Source organism: Silene latifolia, chromosome Y, assembly GCF_048544455.1.
Source record: "Silene latifolia isolate original U9 population chromosome Y, ASM4854445v1, whole genome shotgun sequence".
Taxonomy (NCBI): Eukaryota; Viridiplantae; Streptophyta; class Magnoliopsida; order Caryophyllales; family Caryophyllaceae; genus Silene; species Silene latifolia.
Window position 1 is genome coordinate 252,171,563 of NC_133538.1, and position 16,171 is coordinate 252,187,733.

General features: G+C 38.0%; 2 protein-coding genes across 2 annotated transcripts; one reads left to right on the plus strand and one right to left on the minus strand.

Annotated features, from left to right (window-relative positions):
- Nucleotides 1–2,774: 2,774 nt before the first annotated feature.
- Nucleotides 2,775–6,805, plus strand: LOC141634135 (3-dehydroquinate synthase, chloroplastic-like). The gene is made up of 8 exons (XM_074446424.1): nucleotides 2,775–3,297; nucleotides 4,434–4,584; nucleotides 4,672–4,839; nucleotides 4,985–5,211; nucleotides 5,346–5,469; nucleotides 5,894–5,956; nucleotides 6,037–6,180; nucleotides 6,246–6,805. Exons 1-8 carry the CDS (start codon nucleotides 2,972–2,974, stop codon nucleotides 6,375–6,377), a joined length of 1,335 nt encoding a protein of 444 aa, XP_074302525.1. The 5' UTR covers nucleotides 2,775–2,971; the 3' UTR covers nucleotides 6,378–6,805.
- Nucleotides 6,806–7,782: 977 nt separating this feature from the next.
- LOC141633998 (rac-like GTP-binding protein RHO1) lies at nucleotides 7,783–15,103 on the minus strand. Its single transcript, XM_074446336.1, has 7 exons — nucleotides 14,653–15,103; nucleotides 12,233–12,320; nucleotides 12,023–12,132; nucleotides 11,865–11,928; nucleotides 8,561–8,625; nucleotides 8,385–8,450; nucleotides 7,783–8,300 (listed from the first exon to the last, which is right to left on the minus strand). Exons 1-7 carry the CDS (start codon nucleotides 14,749–14,751, stop codon nucleotides 8,199–8,201), a joined length of 594 nt encoding a protein of 197 aa, XP_074302437.1. The 5' UTR covers nucleotides 14,752–15,103; the 3' UTR covers nucleotides 7,783–8,198.
- Between the last annotated feature and the right edge of the window lie 1,068 nt (nucleotides 15,104–16,171).

A 16,171-nucleotide genomic window follows, 5' to 3' on the forward strand; every position in this document is an offset into this window, starting at 1 on the left:
TCCATCCCCTTCCCTCCATTAAACCCGACTTCCAATCGAGTAACATGCCAACAACAATTTCTTCAACAACAACAACAACAATTCGACTACAACAACAATTCGACTACAACAACACCAACACCAACACCAACAATTCAACTACAACAACAACAAGAGGGCAATTAAAACTAATTAAAACCATTGAAATAATTCAAACTAATCAATCCCAATCTAGCAACAACTAATTCGAGTACAACAACAACAAGAGGGCAATTCAAACTAATTCAAATTATCCAATTGAATTTATAAAAACTAATTTTTCCTAAGCTAATAAACAAAATAAATGGATGTGTATTAATTACTTGTGGTGTTGTGGTTGTCGGTGTTGGTGGTGGGGTGCTGCTCGTTGGTGGTGGTGCGTGGTGCTGATGATGCAGGCCGTGATGATGCGTAGTGGTGGTGAATGTCGATTAAAAAGGAAAGTGAGAGAGATATAGTTGAGTGCCATATGTGAGAGGGCAAGAACGACTCAGATGCGTAGGGTGGTGAGTGCGGCGGGTTGGTGTGGTGGTGGTGGTCGGATGCGGTAGTAGAGGAATAAGGCGTGGTGTCGGGTTGAAGGGATTTTTAGTGGTTTTGGGTTGAAGGGGGAGTGTGAAAGAGAGATTAGAGGGAAAGAGAGAGAGCAAGGGCAATTTCCGTCATTTTTATGAAAAACGTCGACGATTTGTTATAAAACGTCGACAACATTTCGCAACCGGGTTAAATTATTGACTCCTACCAACCCAAACACCATTCTTTACCTACCAAAAGGGATAACAAACCTACCCACTACATTTGAATGTCAAATTAAATTGAATGTCAATCTCATAAACATATTGTATAAGCAAAGCGTCTTGTCTTCTTTGTATGACCACATTGGTCATAAACAAGTGAAGAGGCTCTCACAAAAAGGAGAGGACAAGTCAGGCCACATGCGTCTTCCCACTCACCTCTCAATAGATATTTTGTGAAAGGAAACAGTATCCGTCACAAGCTTGTGACGGATATCGCCGTCTTCAATGAGATTTTGTGTTGTATAAGATCGTTTTACCATATATGACTGTTCTTTTATATCGAAAACACTCATTTGTTGATCCGACTATACGAGTAAGAATAAATGAGTATATACGGATAAAATGTCATCAAATATTGTTAGACGGTCCTATTCTAGGGAGTATATTTTGTCGATAAACGGAGTCAACAAAAGAAAGTGAGTAAAGTAAACTATAAGGACCCAAACTTTTGGTAAAAGTAGCTATAAGGACCTAAATTACTAAGACAAAGTTTTAAGGACCTCAAATTTCTATTCCGTCAAATGTAACTGTGGTTTCTAACACTTTGTGTCTTTGTCTTTTGTGTTCCTTTTGTATCTTTTTATTAAATGATCTTTAATGTTTATTTGAGCTTATATTACTGAATAGTGGTTTTAAGTTTACTACTTCATTTGACTTTCGGAAAATTTCACATATTCCATCTTCGCGTATTGTTTATAAAACTGAAACATTTTATTTTGAGAATATTATGGTTAGTAAAATCGTCTTTTTTTATCAGTCAAACTCACCACCTTAATAATAATACATACATCAAAGCGTCTTGCTTGTGACGAGTACGTTTCGTCACAAACTGAAGACGGGTAAAATGTGACCCGTTTAAGATGAAAATGTAAATGGTTACCAGAACAAGTTCCTAAGCTATAATAATTTGTCATTAAAATGGTCACATTTTATCGTTAAAATGGCGACATTTAGTCCGTCTTCAGCTTGTGATGAAAAATGTCCGTCTTCAATGAGAATTGGTGTACATTAATACTACTAGTAGTCTAGTACTGTAGTACATGTCATTGTACTATACTTGGGGTCCGCATTCTTATCCATTAAATATTGCCAATACGGTCTTGATGAAATTCGTACCGGATATACGGGAATTCTTACCGTATACTCATAAATTCATAGAATTGAAATCCAATACCATATTATCGTATACGTATAATAAAACCGTATTGTATATTATTGCTCACTCATTTCTATAGTACTACTACTGTGTTAATATTGTCTCTTCTCTCTTCATCTTATTTCTTGCTTACAGAAGACCTTATTCATTTTTCTTGTTATCTGTTACGTCATTTTTACGATCAATAATCTGTGTATGAAATTAAAACGATACTAGAACATACAATATTTACTCTTTTTTTTTTTTCAGAAGGGAAGTAAATGTCGCAATTTAAAGTGCGTGTATGATTTACGAAATATAACAAACACAAATTCTTACTTAAGACAAGTATATCCGTCTTAAACTTAAGACGAGTTAAATAGTTAGAATAAGACAAAGGCATAATGCATGGAAAATGAAAAAAAAATAAAAAATTGTTTTTTATGTTCAAATGGTATGATATTTGACCCGTTTTAATGTTAAAACGGATACACGGGAGACTAAATATAATAAAAAATGGGAGGAAAAGTGAAGAATGAAAGAAAAATGAGAATATTTTTTTTTCCATGAAACTAGTTGAAATAGAATTTCGTTTTATCTTATAATCACTCTAAGCCCATCCTTTGGTCTTGTTTTAACTTATTTACCGTACCTTATGTTTGATTTATTAATTATTGAGTATTTTTTTTTTTTGTCAAAGTGTCTTTTTAATTGTGGGATCACAGCATTGTATAACGAACTAACGGCAACTTAACGGCAGATTGTCTTCGGGTCCTTAAAGCTAGCGTATAATATTGGAGGTCCTCATCGCTATATTTTAAGATGGTTTAGGTCCTTTCTTTATAGTTTACTCCAACAAAAGTGGATCCAAATAAACCAATTTGGCGAGATTTAGTGCCCAACTACCACCATAGAGTCGCCATTCACCCCAAAACCGAACCCAAAGGCTCTTCATCTTCACCAACCCCCTCTTCCTCTCCATTTCCCGTATAATTCATCAAACATTCATCTCAATTTCTCAATGTCAACCTCAATTAATCCCTCATCTCTCTGCTTCTCCCTCTATCAAAATAACCAAGTATCAATCCCAATCCCCAAGTCAACACTTCATCACAACCTCTCTTTCGGGCCGGGACCTGGGCCCATCAAATTGGGGTCCATTTCCAACCCGGGTCGGGTCTCACTTAACTGCAGTACCCGGGTTAGATCCATTGTTTCAACCCAAGTTACCCAAATGACCGGCTCATCGTCTAACATTCCTACGGTTGTTGAGGTTGATTTGGGTAACCGTAGTTACCCCATTTATATTGGGTCTGGTTTACTTGACCAACCCAATCTTCTTCAAAGGTTATTCTTTTTTCTTCTATTTTACAATATTTCTAATTCTCGTATTAGTCGGTCTCCGAATAATTTTATTATGAGAGTAGGTGGTTACTTTTTATTAGTGTGATTTATTGTTTGTCTCACGATACTTCTATATGACACATTGGCACGGATGCGTTAGTGTACACCAATTATTCTTTGTATGTCACTTTACATGGCATTGTCATTTTTAGAGGCTGTTTTCGAATGATCCATGATCTATAATTGCTTTTACAATCATGTATTGGTAATAGTTGATACTTAATTGTTACAATAGGTCTTGGTATAAACGGGTGGGGCGAACAGACGGGTAAAGACCTCTAATAAAATGGGTAGGGGGGACAAGGTGGGGCACCCCCATGTGCTTTCCACTTTATGGCAAAATGGGTATTTTGTGAGGGAAAATGGTATCCGTCTATACGTATAGACGGATAGTGTCCGTCTATAATGAGAATTTGTGTAATTGTTATACCCGACGTGAAACAATAGTCTGTAGTAAGGTCGTTCATGATATTATGATTCATGACCTGTAATTTTGTATTATAATGTACTTGGGTAATACCGCTTAAATGGTTAGCTCTATTTATTCCGTTGCAGTAGTAGACAGTTGCCTCATTTAGTCATTTCTCATTACCAAGGGAGCTGAGAGGCAGTTGGGGCAATTTGTTGTTGTTTACGGCCGTTTAAGCTTATAACATAGTCATTAAGCATGAAATGAACCACGATGTAGGTAAAGAGATCGTTTAAGTTTAAGGCAATCTCAAATGAGATTTTGTGTTTGTGGGATTAATTAGTACTCCCTCTGTCTCGGTCATTTGTTGTCCTTTTCCATTTTTGGGTGTCTCAGTCATTTGTTGTCCTTTCTATTTTAAGAATGAATTTGATGAGTAATTTGATCATTCACACTCAATTTATTCCACTTGTCATTTAGTCATTGGTCCCCTCCCCTTTTCTTGGTCTTTGTGCCAAAACCAAAGGACAACAAATGACCGGGATGGAGGGAGTATAAAATTAGGGCTTTCAGACGGAATAAACCAAAAGTTAAGTGTAAGTTTATTGCGGAGTAAAAGCTAGTAGATGGATTTGTACACTTGTAGTTGATGGTGTGATTATTTGAACAGGCATGTGCATGGGAAAAGGGTTCTTGTGGTTACAAACACCACTATTGCACCTTTGTATTTGGATAAAGTTATTGATGCTTTAACAAGAGAGAACCCAAAAATATCGGTCGAGGCTGTGATTTTGCCCGATGGAGAGCAGTACAAGAACATGGTTAGTCTCTTCAAAGTTCAAACCGGGAAGATGTTGTGCTTTTTTGGCATTAACAATATTTGATGTTAGATGCTTACTCTGTATTAGGAAACTCTTATGAAAGTGTCTGATAAAGCGATTGGGTCACGCTTGGATAGACGCTCCACTTTTGTTGCCCTGGGTGGTGGTGTCATTGGTGATATGTGTGGATTTGCAGCTGCTGTGTTCTTGCGTGGCGTTAACTTCATCCAAATTCCGACAACTGTTATGGCACAGGTTTGAACTTGTTACTTTTGTTTGTTGGGTTGTACACTTGTGCATGTTTAGTGAGTAAGCTCCATTTGACTTCTTCCTCATAAGAAATGTCCACTAGAATCGTCTTGTTCGTCATTGGCTCATTGCTGATCACATGCTTGTTCAGGTGGACTCTTCAGTTGGGGGAAAGACTGGCATCAATCATACCTTGGGAAAGAATCTGATCGGTGCTTTCTATCAACCTCAATGTGTACTTATCGACACTGATACACTAAAGACACTGCCTGACAGAGAAATGGCTTCTGGAATTGCTGAGGTTATAAAATATGGCCTTATCAGAGATGCTGATTTCTTCGAGTGGCAAGAGAAAAATATGGCTTCTTTATTAGTAAGGTATTTGATTTTGGACTTGTGTGAACGCCAAACTTTCCCGACTACCGCTCATTCATCAGTGATGTAATCACACATTCATACTTTAACTTTAGTTGTTATGAGTTACTAAAAAGGTTGATTTTTGCGATTGACAGGGATACTGCAGCACTAACATATGCTATAAAACGTTCTTGTGAAAATAAGGCTGAAGTGGTGTCCTTAGACGAGAAGGAAGGCGGAATTAGGGCTACATTGAACTTAGGTCATACCTTTGGACATGTAAGTCTGTTTCATTGGTTTGTATCTTGCTTGCCGCTACTTGTTGAAAGGTTCAAAAAGAAACTAGTTTTAACAGTAATGATGTATTTCTTCCAAATCTCGTGCACGTTTCGAGTATTTTGATTTGTCTTGGAAGGTGGAGAACCCCTCTCCTTCTTTCCCTTAAATCAAAATTTCTTGCCCTTCCCCTCTAAATTCCTTTATCCAAACAAGGAGTTGATGACCATATTATGCACGATGTAGTCTTTTGATATCTTGTTTTTCTTGGTGAATAGCTTACATTTTTACTAGATTTTAGGGGCCAGTTATGTTGGGATACCACTAAAAAGGAAATGCGGACTATATAAATGGGAGTGCGAGTAAATGAGGGTCCCCTCTAGTATGGTTTTGATAATTAGCTTGGATGTTTTGGCTTCTTATGCAGGCAATTGAAACGGGATTTGGCTATGGACAATGGCTTCATGGAGAAGCAGTTGCTGTTGGAACAGTATGTAAATTTGACAACAGCGTTATCGCTATGCATCTTTTTGATACCTTCAAAACTTAATTTAAGTTCTGATGCTTCAGGTCATGGCTGTAGACTTATCACACATGCTTGGTTGGATAGATGAATCATTAGTGAAACGAGTTCATAACATCTTGAAGGATGCTAGGCTTCCGACTGTGCCTCCTGAAAGCATGACTGTTGAAATGTTCAAGTCCATTATGGCGGTAAGCTTTGAATGCCATCTTCAATCAGTTTAATTTGAAAACGTAATATTTCCATTTTGTTGCAGGTGGATAAGAAGGTTGCTGATGGTGTGCTCAGGCTCATCCTTTTTAAAGGTCCTTTAGGAAATTGTGTATTCACCTCAGATTACGACAGAGAAGCACTAGATCAAACTCTACGTGCATTTTGCAAATCCTGATGGTTGCACACAAGTGTCAACCATTATTTGTTTTCCAACTGATGCTGCACTCATCCAATTATACATAAAAAAAAGTCGCGACTCTTCCTAGCCCACTCACTGATAAGCAAGCAGTAACGTCCATGACCTGATTTTAAAACCCGACAGCATTTAATGGCTCCATTTGAACTGAAAGAAACTTGTACAAGCTTGTGAGATTTTTTGTGTTTTTACATGGACGAGAATGGCGTGTATTGCAGGACTCCGTAAGACATTATGAAATCATTCATACTAAATTAATCTGGAAGTTCTTGGATGAGTAATTGATGGCATGTGTAATGCGTTTGGATGTTGTAGATTACGACTTTGTATATGTAATTAGTGGAGTGAAAAAATAATTGGCACAGAAGATGCATTGTTTCAAACTATTATTCGATTACGCTGTACGATATATTGGCAATTCCTCTCGTAGTTGAAAAACAAACCTGAATTCTTTGTTGGAGTGAAAAAATATTTGACAGATTTAGTGCTTTTATTTATTTATTTAATTTAAAGAAATTAATTTATTTATTTTTCTCCCCTTTATTACACACTTTTTCAACAACCACTTTCTTATAGATTTTACCAGTTCATTCCGGATCCTTAACTCTATTTCGGTTTTTAAAAATCGTTTTAATCTTTTCTCTCGATTTAAATTTTAAGTTTTTATAAAAGAAAGACGGAATTCGATTTTAAAACCCCTAAGTTCACCTTGACTTTCCATTACATTTTCGTTCTCCCTTTTGTTTTTATCTTCCCTCTTTTTATTCGCATTTTGAGGCGTGCGTGCACCCATGGACGGTTCGAAAGGATGATTCATGTCAGCCGACCCCAAATCATTTTGGGATTAAGGCTCTGATGTTGTTGTTGTTGTTGTTGTTGTTGTTGCTGAGTTTATCGGAGTTTTGTGAAGGTATATGCTTTGTAGCATTTAGGGGCTCTCTATCTTAGTTGGGTGAAGATGGCCCCTAAATGCTATAGAGCATACTTGGTGAATTCTTAGCTGGGTTGCTGAATTCATCGGTGTTTTGTGACAGTATATGGACCTTACTCATAACTTTCAGAGTTAAAATCCTTCATCTTTCCAATTACACTGAAAAACATGCTGTAAGCACTCTTCATTGAAAAGATTTGGTATGTTTCAAATCAGCATTTTCAACACTTACACATGAACGGCAATAGTAATGACTAGTTCGTAATATCGATCAATTGACAAGTAAAACTTGCTGTGTGAAACCTGTAACCCCATACGGAGTATATAAGCTCAGCTGCTGCCAACGAGAGTATGATTCAAAACTTTCACCGATTCTAAAATGAAGGGTTGGCTAATTAACATGTCTACCACATTTAATTCACCAAATATGTAGCAAATTCACTATCTATTAGATGGTGAAAAAAGAATTCAACATTTATCGACATAAACCAAGGAAAAAAACAGTAACAAATGCAGCCAGAGGCAATTATCTTCAAAACAGGTTGTTGCAAAGAAATGGATACAACTGCAGACCTAGGTTAAATGAAAGTAAAAATTAAAGTATCTTGCCCAAACTGAGATCCTCCGGTACCTTATAATCTAATTCATAAAGACCAAACCAAAACAAGTAATTAGAAATGCCGGTCAACCAAATTTAACGTTAACAAAGCAACAAGAAACCACCTGATGCTTCACAACCTAAATACAGTCGGTAGAAGATCATACGCTAAAAGACGCCTGCCTGCTTCCTCAAGCTTGATAGAGAAAAACAAAAAAAATGCGGGGTAGAACGCACTATGTAGAGCCGATTTCTCTTTACACTGTCTGGATTACAATATGGAGCAAGCCTTTTGCGCCTTCGACTTCTTTTTCTTTGCTTTGGGTGGTTGAAGTACAACCTTAATGGCAGCGTCAAAAACTCCTTTCACATTCTGGGCACAAAATAAATATAAAGTCAGTGACCATAAAGAGAGTAGCAAGCTCAAGCATTTAAATCTCGTATTTGGCACACGCACCTGCTGGGTTTTTGAACTGCACTCAATGTAGGCAGGTGCATCAATGAGTTTTCTTAACTCTTCCCCCTTGAAAATGCAGAACAAAAGGAACATAACAACAGGTTTTTTTAGCCAGTCGGGCAAAGATGAGAATAATGTGAAGTACGGAATAGTTTCAAGTTAGCTCCTAAATTCACCTGAGCAGTAGGGATTGGAACTGCACCAGGATGGTCGATGAAAAACTGCTTGTCATCCCGAAGATCTAATATCACACACATCAAACAAGGAATACTTCTCAAACTAATTTAACATTTTATGGAGAGATGTGCAACAGTTACTTTTAGAAAAGGAAGGTGATCTATATCAACAAACTATGCCCACACGAACACAACATTAACCATATGCGAAATTCATCCAAGCAAACATTAGTACTATTCTAAAAAAATATCAGAGCTTCATACATTTGGCCCCAGTCTAAATAAAGTATAAAGAACAAAGAAGTATTTCATTAGAACAACTTCAAAAAGTCAGCGAAGATGCAGAACGTATGAAGTATTGGGTCTTGCCCAATAAGCATAATTTTGTAGCAAAGTTGGTAAAGCTACAGTAAGTGTTTAAACTTTGAAATATTTATCACACAACCATAAACCTCGGATTTTTTTTGGATTAATTCATGGGAATAATCCATACTATTGCTCGTCTTCTTAAAATAATCCGAACTATGATTTAACCTACAATAAACCCAACTTTACATATCATCTTCTCAAAATAAACTTGGTTAATTTTTGACCTGTTGTATCAAGTTAAATATGACATGAGGTTGATATCGGTTTGGTTGATGGCCATGGTGGCTCTCTTCGTCCTGCGGATTTATTGCTTTATTCTTGGGACAGGGGGCGTGATGTGTGCGTCGACTGTGTTCTTCACCTTTGACTCGATCGGGTTGGCGATTTTGTGCGGGCCGGGTTGTCGGCCGATCTTTGCTCAGCGAAAGTGTGCTAAGTATGGGGATTTGTGCGCGGTAGCGGGTTATGGTTTCCTACCTTTCTCTTTCTCTTCACTCGGGGAGTTGAGTTCGGATGCTGTTGCCTTGCTCAAGCGGATCCAGAAATTCTCGGTATCTCAGGATGCTGGGGCTCGGGTAGCCGCTTACATTTTTACTCGTATTAGCTTTACTATTGCTAAGGGTGTGGGAGCCCAGATTGTCTCTCGGCTCCCCACCAATTTCATGTAAACCTTTTATTTTTATTATAATGAAAGCTGCGCGCATTTTACAATAATAATAATAATAATAATAATAATAATTAATTGTTATTGTTATTGTTATTGTCATTGTTAAATAATACTCCTAATAAACCATTCCCCCACCAAATCATCGGCTCCTCACCCATCATTTACACTATCATCAGTCCCCCACCATCAAACATCATGGCCACATATCCACATTCCACACCCACCCAACCTGTTAGGGTGCAAACTCAAGTCCCACATCGGTAGAATAAAGATAAAGCTCATCTTTATAAGTGTCTACTAAATATAATAGTACGAGGCCTTTTGGGAAGGAGCCCAAGAGTAAATCCGTGAGGGCTTGGCCCAAAGCGGACAATATCGTACTATTATAGATTGTGGACACAGATGCAGCAGAGGCCCAACACGTGATATTCACGCTTCCGCACAACAAGTGGTATCAGAGCCCAAGGTTCTACTTGGGCTAGACACGGAGATTCATCAGGACCAAGACTTGAAGGTGGACGTACACTATAAGACGTGGAACTCCTATAGCTTGAGGGAGAGCTAATATGTTCGCGAGAAGCGACATGGTCTCACGGTGATGAGACGGCAGGCCGTCCAAGAGAAGATCGTCAGCGACCCGGCGAGGTGGGCTGAGGCTTAATGGAGGCAACAAAAGCGGTCCATGGTAAGTCCAAAAAGGCGGTCCGGTGTGATGCGCTGAGGCAGTGGATTCGGACCAGTCCAGGGTATATTGGATGCAGAGGAGTTTGGTACGCAAGTGTAGCACAAGCCCCGTGAGACACATGGTGTGTCGTTTAAGGGGAGGTTATCAAGACTTGGTGATGCGGGTGTCTAGGTGATGGGGCCACATGGTGTGGGAAGTCCTCCAGAGAGGTCAAGGTCCGAGTCAAGATGATGGTCCTTGGTTTGAGGGGAGGATTGTTAGGGTGCAAACTCAAGTCCCACATCGGTAGAATAAAGATGAAAGCTCATCTTTATAAGTGTCTACTAAATATAATAGTACGAGGCCTTTTGGGAAGGAGCCCAAGAGTAAATCCGTGAGGGCTTGGCCCAAAGCGGACAATATCGTACTATTATAGATTGTGGACACAGATGCAGCAGAGGCCCAACACGTGATATTCACGCTTCCGCACAACACAACCCTTCCTCCTTGATCGCCTCACCCACCACCTTGCGACCTAGAGGGAATACCGACGCACCCGGCAGAGGAAAGTACCCCCTTTCTCTCTACCACAACAAGTCAACAACAAAAAGAAGAGTTGGCGTAGTAGCTCAGTGGTGGGGCATTTTCGAACGGTGGTGTGGTGTCGAATGGTGGTATCTCGCAACGACAAACGGTGGTGCGTTTTCGTCGGCAGAGGAAAGTACCGATGCACCCAAATAAGGTGGGTTTTCGTACGATGGTGCGTCAGGTGGCTGGTGTAGTAGCTCGTCGGAGGGGTTTGAGAGATTGAATTCGGGGTCCTGTGGGGGATTGTCATAAGGATGAGGTTGAGCTAGGAGGAACTGGTGTTGGTCTCCTCGGTAGGGCCAATGTGGTAGAATCGTTATAGGGGCGAGGTGGGTCAAATGTGGTGTTTGGTGGGCTGGTTTGTACGGCGGTGGTAGAGTGATCTGTGATGTTGGTGGTGTTGGGGAGTGCGTGGTTGCTGCTGGTTCGCCGGATTGTTATGGCCGGATCTGGGATTTGTAGAGGTGAGAGGTGTTTGTGGTGGTTTATTTGGTGGGATTAATGGGAGTGGGGTTACTGTTAATTGAAGATGCAGGGGAGTTGGATTTGGTGGTGTTGAATTAAATGAAGATGGTATGTTTGGGAATTAATGTAATGTGGTTAGGATTGAGTGATTGACTATGAGAATTAGAAAGAAACAAAAAATAATTACCTGATTAACAGGTATCCGGTTACCATAGACTATTTTGAGAAGAGGGTACTTATAGTTGGGTTTATTCTGAGTTAAAACATAGTTCGGATTATTTTAAGAAGATGAGCAATAGTATGGATTATTCTCATTAATTAATCCTTTTTTTTAAATAAGATTACACAGTAAACTATCCAGAGACCCGGAAGTAATTTCACATTGCTGGCTAACACTGTCTCGTATCGTCAAAACACATGCAAGTGAATTGATCACTTAAATTGTGTTTCAATGTCACTACAAAGTAAAGGGAAGAAATACAGAGATGCAAAACATATAAAGAAAAAAACATTGAAACATTAGGGAATTAAGAAATAAGTATGATTCTGACCAAGCTTTGTTCCAACAAGAACAATGGGAACACCAGGAGCATAATGTTTCAACTCAGGAATCCACTGAAAAAATTGGCCATGAGAATCAATTAGCAACCAGCAAATATGAAGGTTCACATGACCGGAAATACGTACTTTTGCTTAATCATATTCTCACCTTTTTAGAAACATTTTCATAACTAGCCTTGCTGATCAGTGAGAAAGCAAGAATAAAAACGTCTGCTCCACGATAACTCAAGGGTCTCAGTCTGTTGTAGTCCTCTTGTCCTATAAAATTTAACATAAAACATGTCATACAATTTGAAAACAACTGTATGCAAAGTGATGATAACTCCACACGGAAGATTAGCAGCAGTAAGGCCATTACCTGCAGTATCCCACAGACCAAGATTAACTGTGGCCCCGTTGACAACAACATTTGCACTGAAGTTATCGAAGACTGTGGGGACATAGTCCTGTTACCATCAGAATAAATAAACTATTATATCTGCAAAATTAAACCATGTGACTAGCTATTTAAATATACAAGCTCAAAATTTGAACAAACAAAAATGCATAACCTCCTAGCTCCTTTCATTACACTAGGGTTATCATTTTAAAAATAGAAGCTCACGAAGGTCGGGGAGATACGCGGATGTTTGTGTAAGACCCTAAACAATTAAAAAAAAATTCGCAGGCGGTCCTATAAAAGAGTTGCAGCTAGGTATCTCCTACAATAAAACATGCAAGGTGAAAAAAAACATAATCATGTTTGCCTTTACAAGATTAACAGGGAGAAAGCTCAAGGATATATTTGGATCTCCGACTCCGCTATTTCAAAAATATTTCATGGTTATAGCCTAAAGTGAAGGTCAAGTGTCCGAAAAAGATATCCGAGTCTGACACAATTTTTCAAGAGAAATGGAGAGTACGAGCAACACAGAAAAACTCACAAACTACTAAAACAAGTAGAAACAACCATAATACCATAGTCATAATGCAAAGATATATAATGGTGTATGACATTTACTATGGCATGTGAATTCACCATCAAAGATTCATTAGTGTAGCATTGGTAAATCAAGAAATGCAATGTCAATTGGAACACAACAAGGCAAGCCCCAAGTCTGAAAGAATTATACTCTGTACTACTTCTACAACTAAAAAAGGCAGAAAAGTAGAGCACGACTTCCACTTGAAATAATATAATACTCGTAAATGAATTAAGCTTGTGTAAGACCGTTGTATGAAGAGCTGAAACGAGGAGCCTACCAGGCGAATATTTTGTTCTAATTTACAGCTCCCTATATAATGTCATATACTGCCAATTTGACTTTTTGAGGTCAAAACTTGAAAACTTTGACCGGGAGTATGTTGAGGAACATAAAAAAATATGATTTGTTCAAAAATATTACTTTTGTTATAAATATATTTTTAAAAAATACATATTTTAACATAAATAATACACATTAAAAATTAGTGTTTTTTGTAAATAACCCCCTTTTATGTTATGTTTTTTACAAAAAACCCCCTTATATGTCTATTCTTGGTAATAACCACCTTAATTTCTTCATAATCAAAAACTTAACACCCAAACGGAATTACGATGACGATTTTTATAAAACCCGATCTAATTACGACATTCCGACTTTAACTTAACTAAACTACCTAATCTACCCTTACTAATTACACTCAACCCAAACCACACCCTCCTACCCCACTCATTCAAATCATTCATCCCCAAATCAATTGTTCATCCTTCATCCTCCACACAAAACTCTCTATCTTATCTGTATCATCATGCTCAAGCTAATTAGCAGCCTCCAACCACTTTATTTCAGAATTATCGGCCCGACTCGAAATCGCACCACCACAAAGACCAGAATTTAATTCAGCACCCAATTCACAAGTCTTACACCCCTCAGACGACATTAATCTCTTGTCCAGAATTACCTAGAAATAATAATTGCGGAGATTATAAATTGAAGCAATTTAGTACTCAGACCTCAGTAATTGAAGAGATTATCAGAATTGTTTTAAGGAGCCAATGTGTACACTGTTTCTTACTTGTCCAGTCACTTTTTCTTACATGCTTTATAACCATGTTAGTAAATACGGAGTATTAGTGACTTCGTGTCCTTTACCGCATCACTGACTTTAAGGTGAACGTCCTTTGACATGGAAAAATGCAGTGCCTACACTCTCTGAAGCTGAATGGAAATCACTGGTCCTAGAATCAATTGTTGAGTATGGAAGATAACAATTGATTTGGGGATGAATGATTTGAATGAGTGGGGTAGGAGGGTGTGGTTTGGGTTGAGTGTAATTAGTAAGGGTAGATTAGGTAGTTTACTTAAGTTAAAGTCGGAATGTTGTAATTAGATCGGGTTTTATAAAAATCGTCATCGTAATTCTGTTTGGGTGTTAATTTTTTGATTAGGAAGAAATTAAGTTGGTTATTATAAAGAATAGACATATAAGGAGTTATTTGTAAAAAAACATAATATAAAAGGGGGTTATTTACAAAAAAAAACACTAATCTAAATACATACATATAGCTTATAAAGACAACATTGTCAAATGCCGGCAATCTAGGAACAACTCAATTCAATATACATTAGCAAGACACAACAGTTAATCAGATTCCTGGCCGGCCGACTGCATAACAGAATAAACTAAAAATGTCGATCAATCAAACATCAAACTGCTGAAATTTTTATTAAAATAACAATAAGAATAAATTAATAACAATAATTGATAATTTTAATAAAAAGTCAACAAAAAGGAGAGGAGGAAAAAAATACAGACCGTTGGAAAGGTGTTGCTGGTGTAAGAAATCAACAAACAAGTTTTACCGACAGCTCCATCACCAACCGTCACACATTTGATGAACCGTGACGCACTCATTTCCTTTGATCAATTTAATTACTTACACTTCCAATTGATATAATAATAAAATGCGATTAAATTCTTCAATAAAATCGTACTAATTCCTAAATTCCCCTACATAAACGGCGAAAACGGCAAAATCAAAACAATGCGGGAGTCAATTATAGAAGGAATGTCCTGTATAAGAAGAAGCCATTGAAATACGATCACAAATTAAGAATAATGCAAAAGAGGATTGATTAATTGAACCCTAATTTGCTCCAAAAAAAAAGAGATGTAGAAGAAATGAGAAAATGAAAGACAAAAGGGGATGAAGAGGAATGAGAATGTGGAGGAGAGAGAAGAGAGGGAGTACCTTAAGAAGTAGAAGGCGTAAAATAATGCGTTGAATCCTCAACTAACCACCTCCCCTCCCAATCTGACCTGGCAAAATGGGTCAGATTCGAATGACCCGAACTGAAAAGGATGATCCGAAATTCGAAAATGACCAGAATCTGCTTGACCCGAATACGACACGAAACCTGAATTGACCTGACCTGACCCAAACCCGACCCGAACATTATCTAATCCAATGTTGACCCGACCCGATGTGACCCATAAAGACCCGACTCATAATTGACCTGATCCCAAATGACTTGAAACGACCCAAAACGACTAGTAATTAGTCATAATAATATTATATATATCAGAATTAAGTTTTATTTTTTACAACAGTCCCTAATAAATAGTTAAATTTGCAAAATAATATTTCTTAATCAAAATAATACTAACTTAAGTGCTTAAATATTAACTTAAAAGCAACCCGACCCAAAATGACCCATACCCGAAAATGATCCGACCCAAAATGACCAGACAACAGGTCACCCGAAATTGACCCGAAACCCGAAAGTGACTCAACCCGACCCAACTTGACCCAAAATGTGTGACAGACCCGAAATAACCCGACCCGTACCCGACCCGAGTGACCCGTTTTGCCAGGTCTCATCATCAATCAACTCTTACCTCATTCTTCTTCCTTTTCTACGTGTTTTCCGCTTTACTTGTTTTTTAGAGTTCCATCTCTTTTGAAGCAACCCGAGTTCAAGCCCTTGCAACTCCAAATTTTACTTACTTTGCTTTTACTTTTAATTTAGCATATTAAAATCAATTGAAAAGAAATCTTATTGCGTGAATAGTAGCTAGACAGCAGCAGGCCAGCAGTTAAAAATACTCTGTTTTGGGTCGATTTCCATAAAGATTCGTAAAGTTATTGTGCATTCATTTTAGCTTCCTTCGGTCTGAAACATTTGGGACATGGTAGTACATTACTATATAAGGGGATACTTGTTTTGGTTGCTGAAATTGTCAAGTTTATAGTCGGTTTTACAGTCCATGTTTTTGAGTCGTTCTAAGGACGTTTTTGGTCATTGGGGAGTCAAGCTGTGTGTGCGTCGTTGTT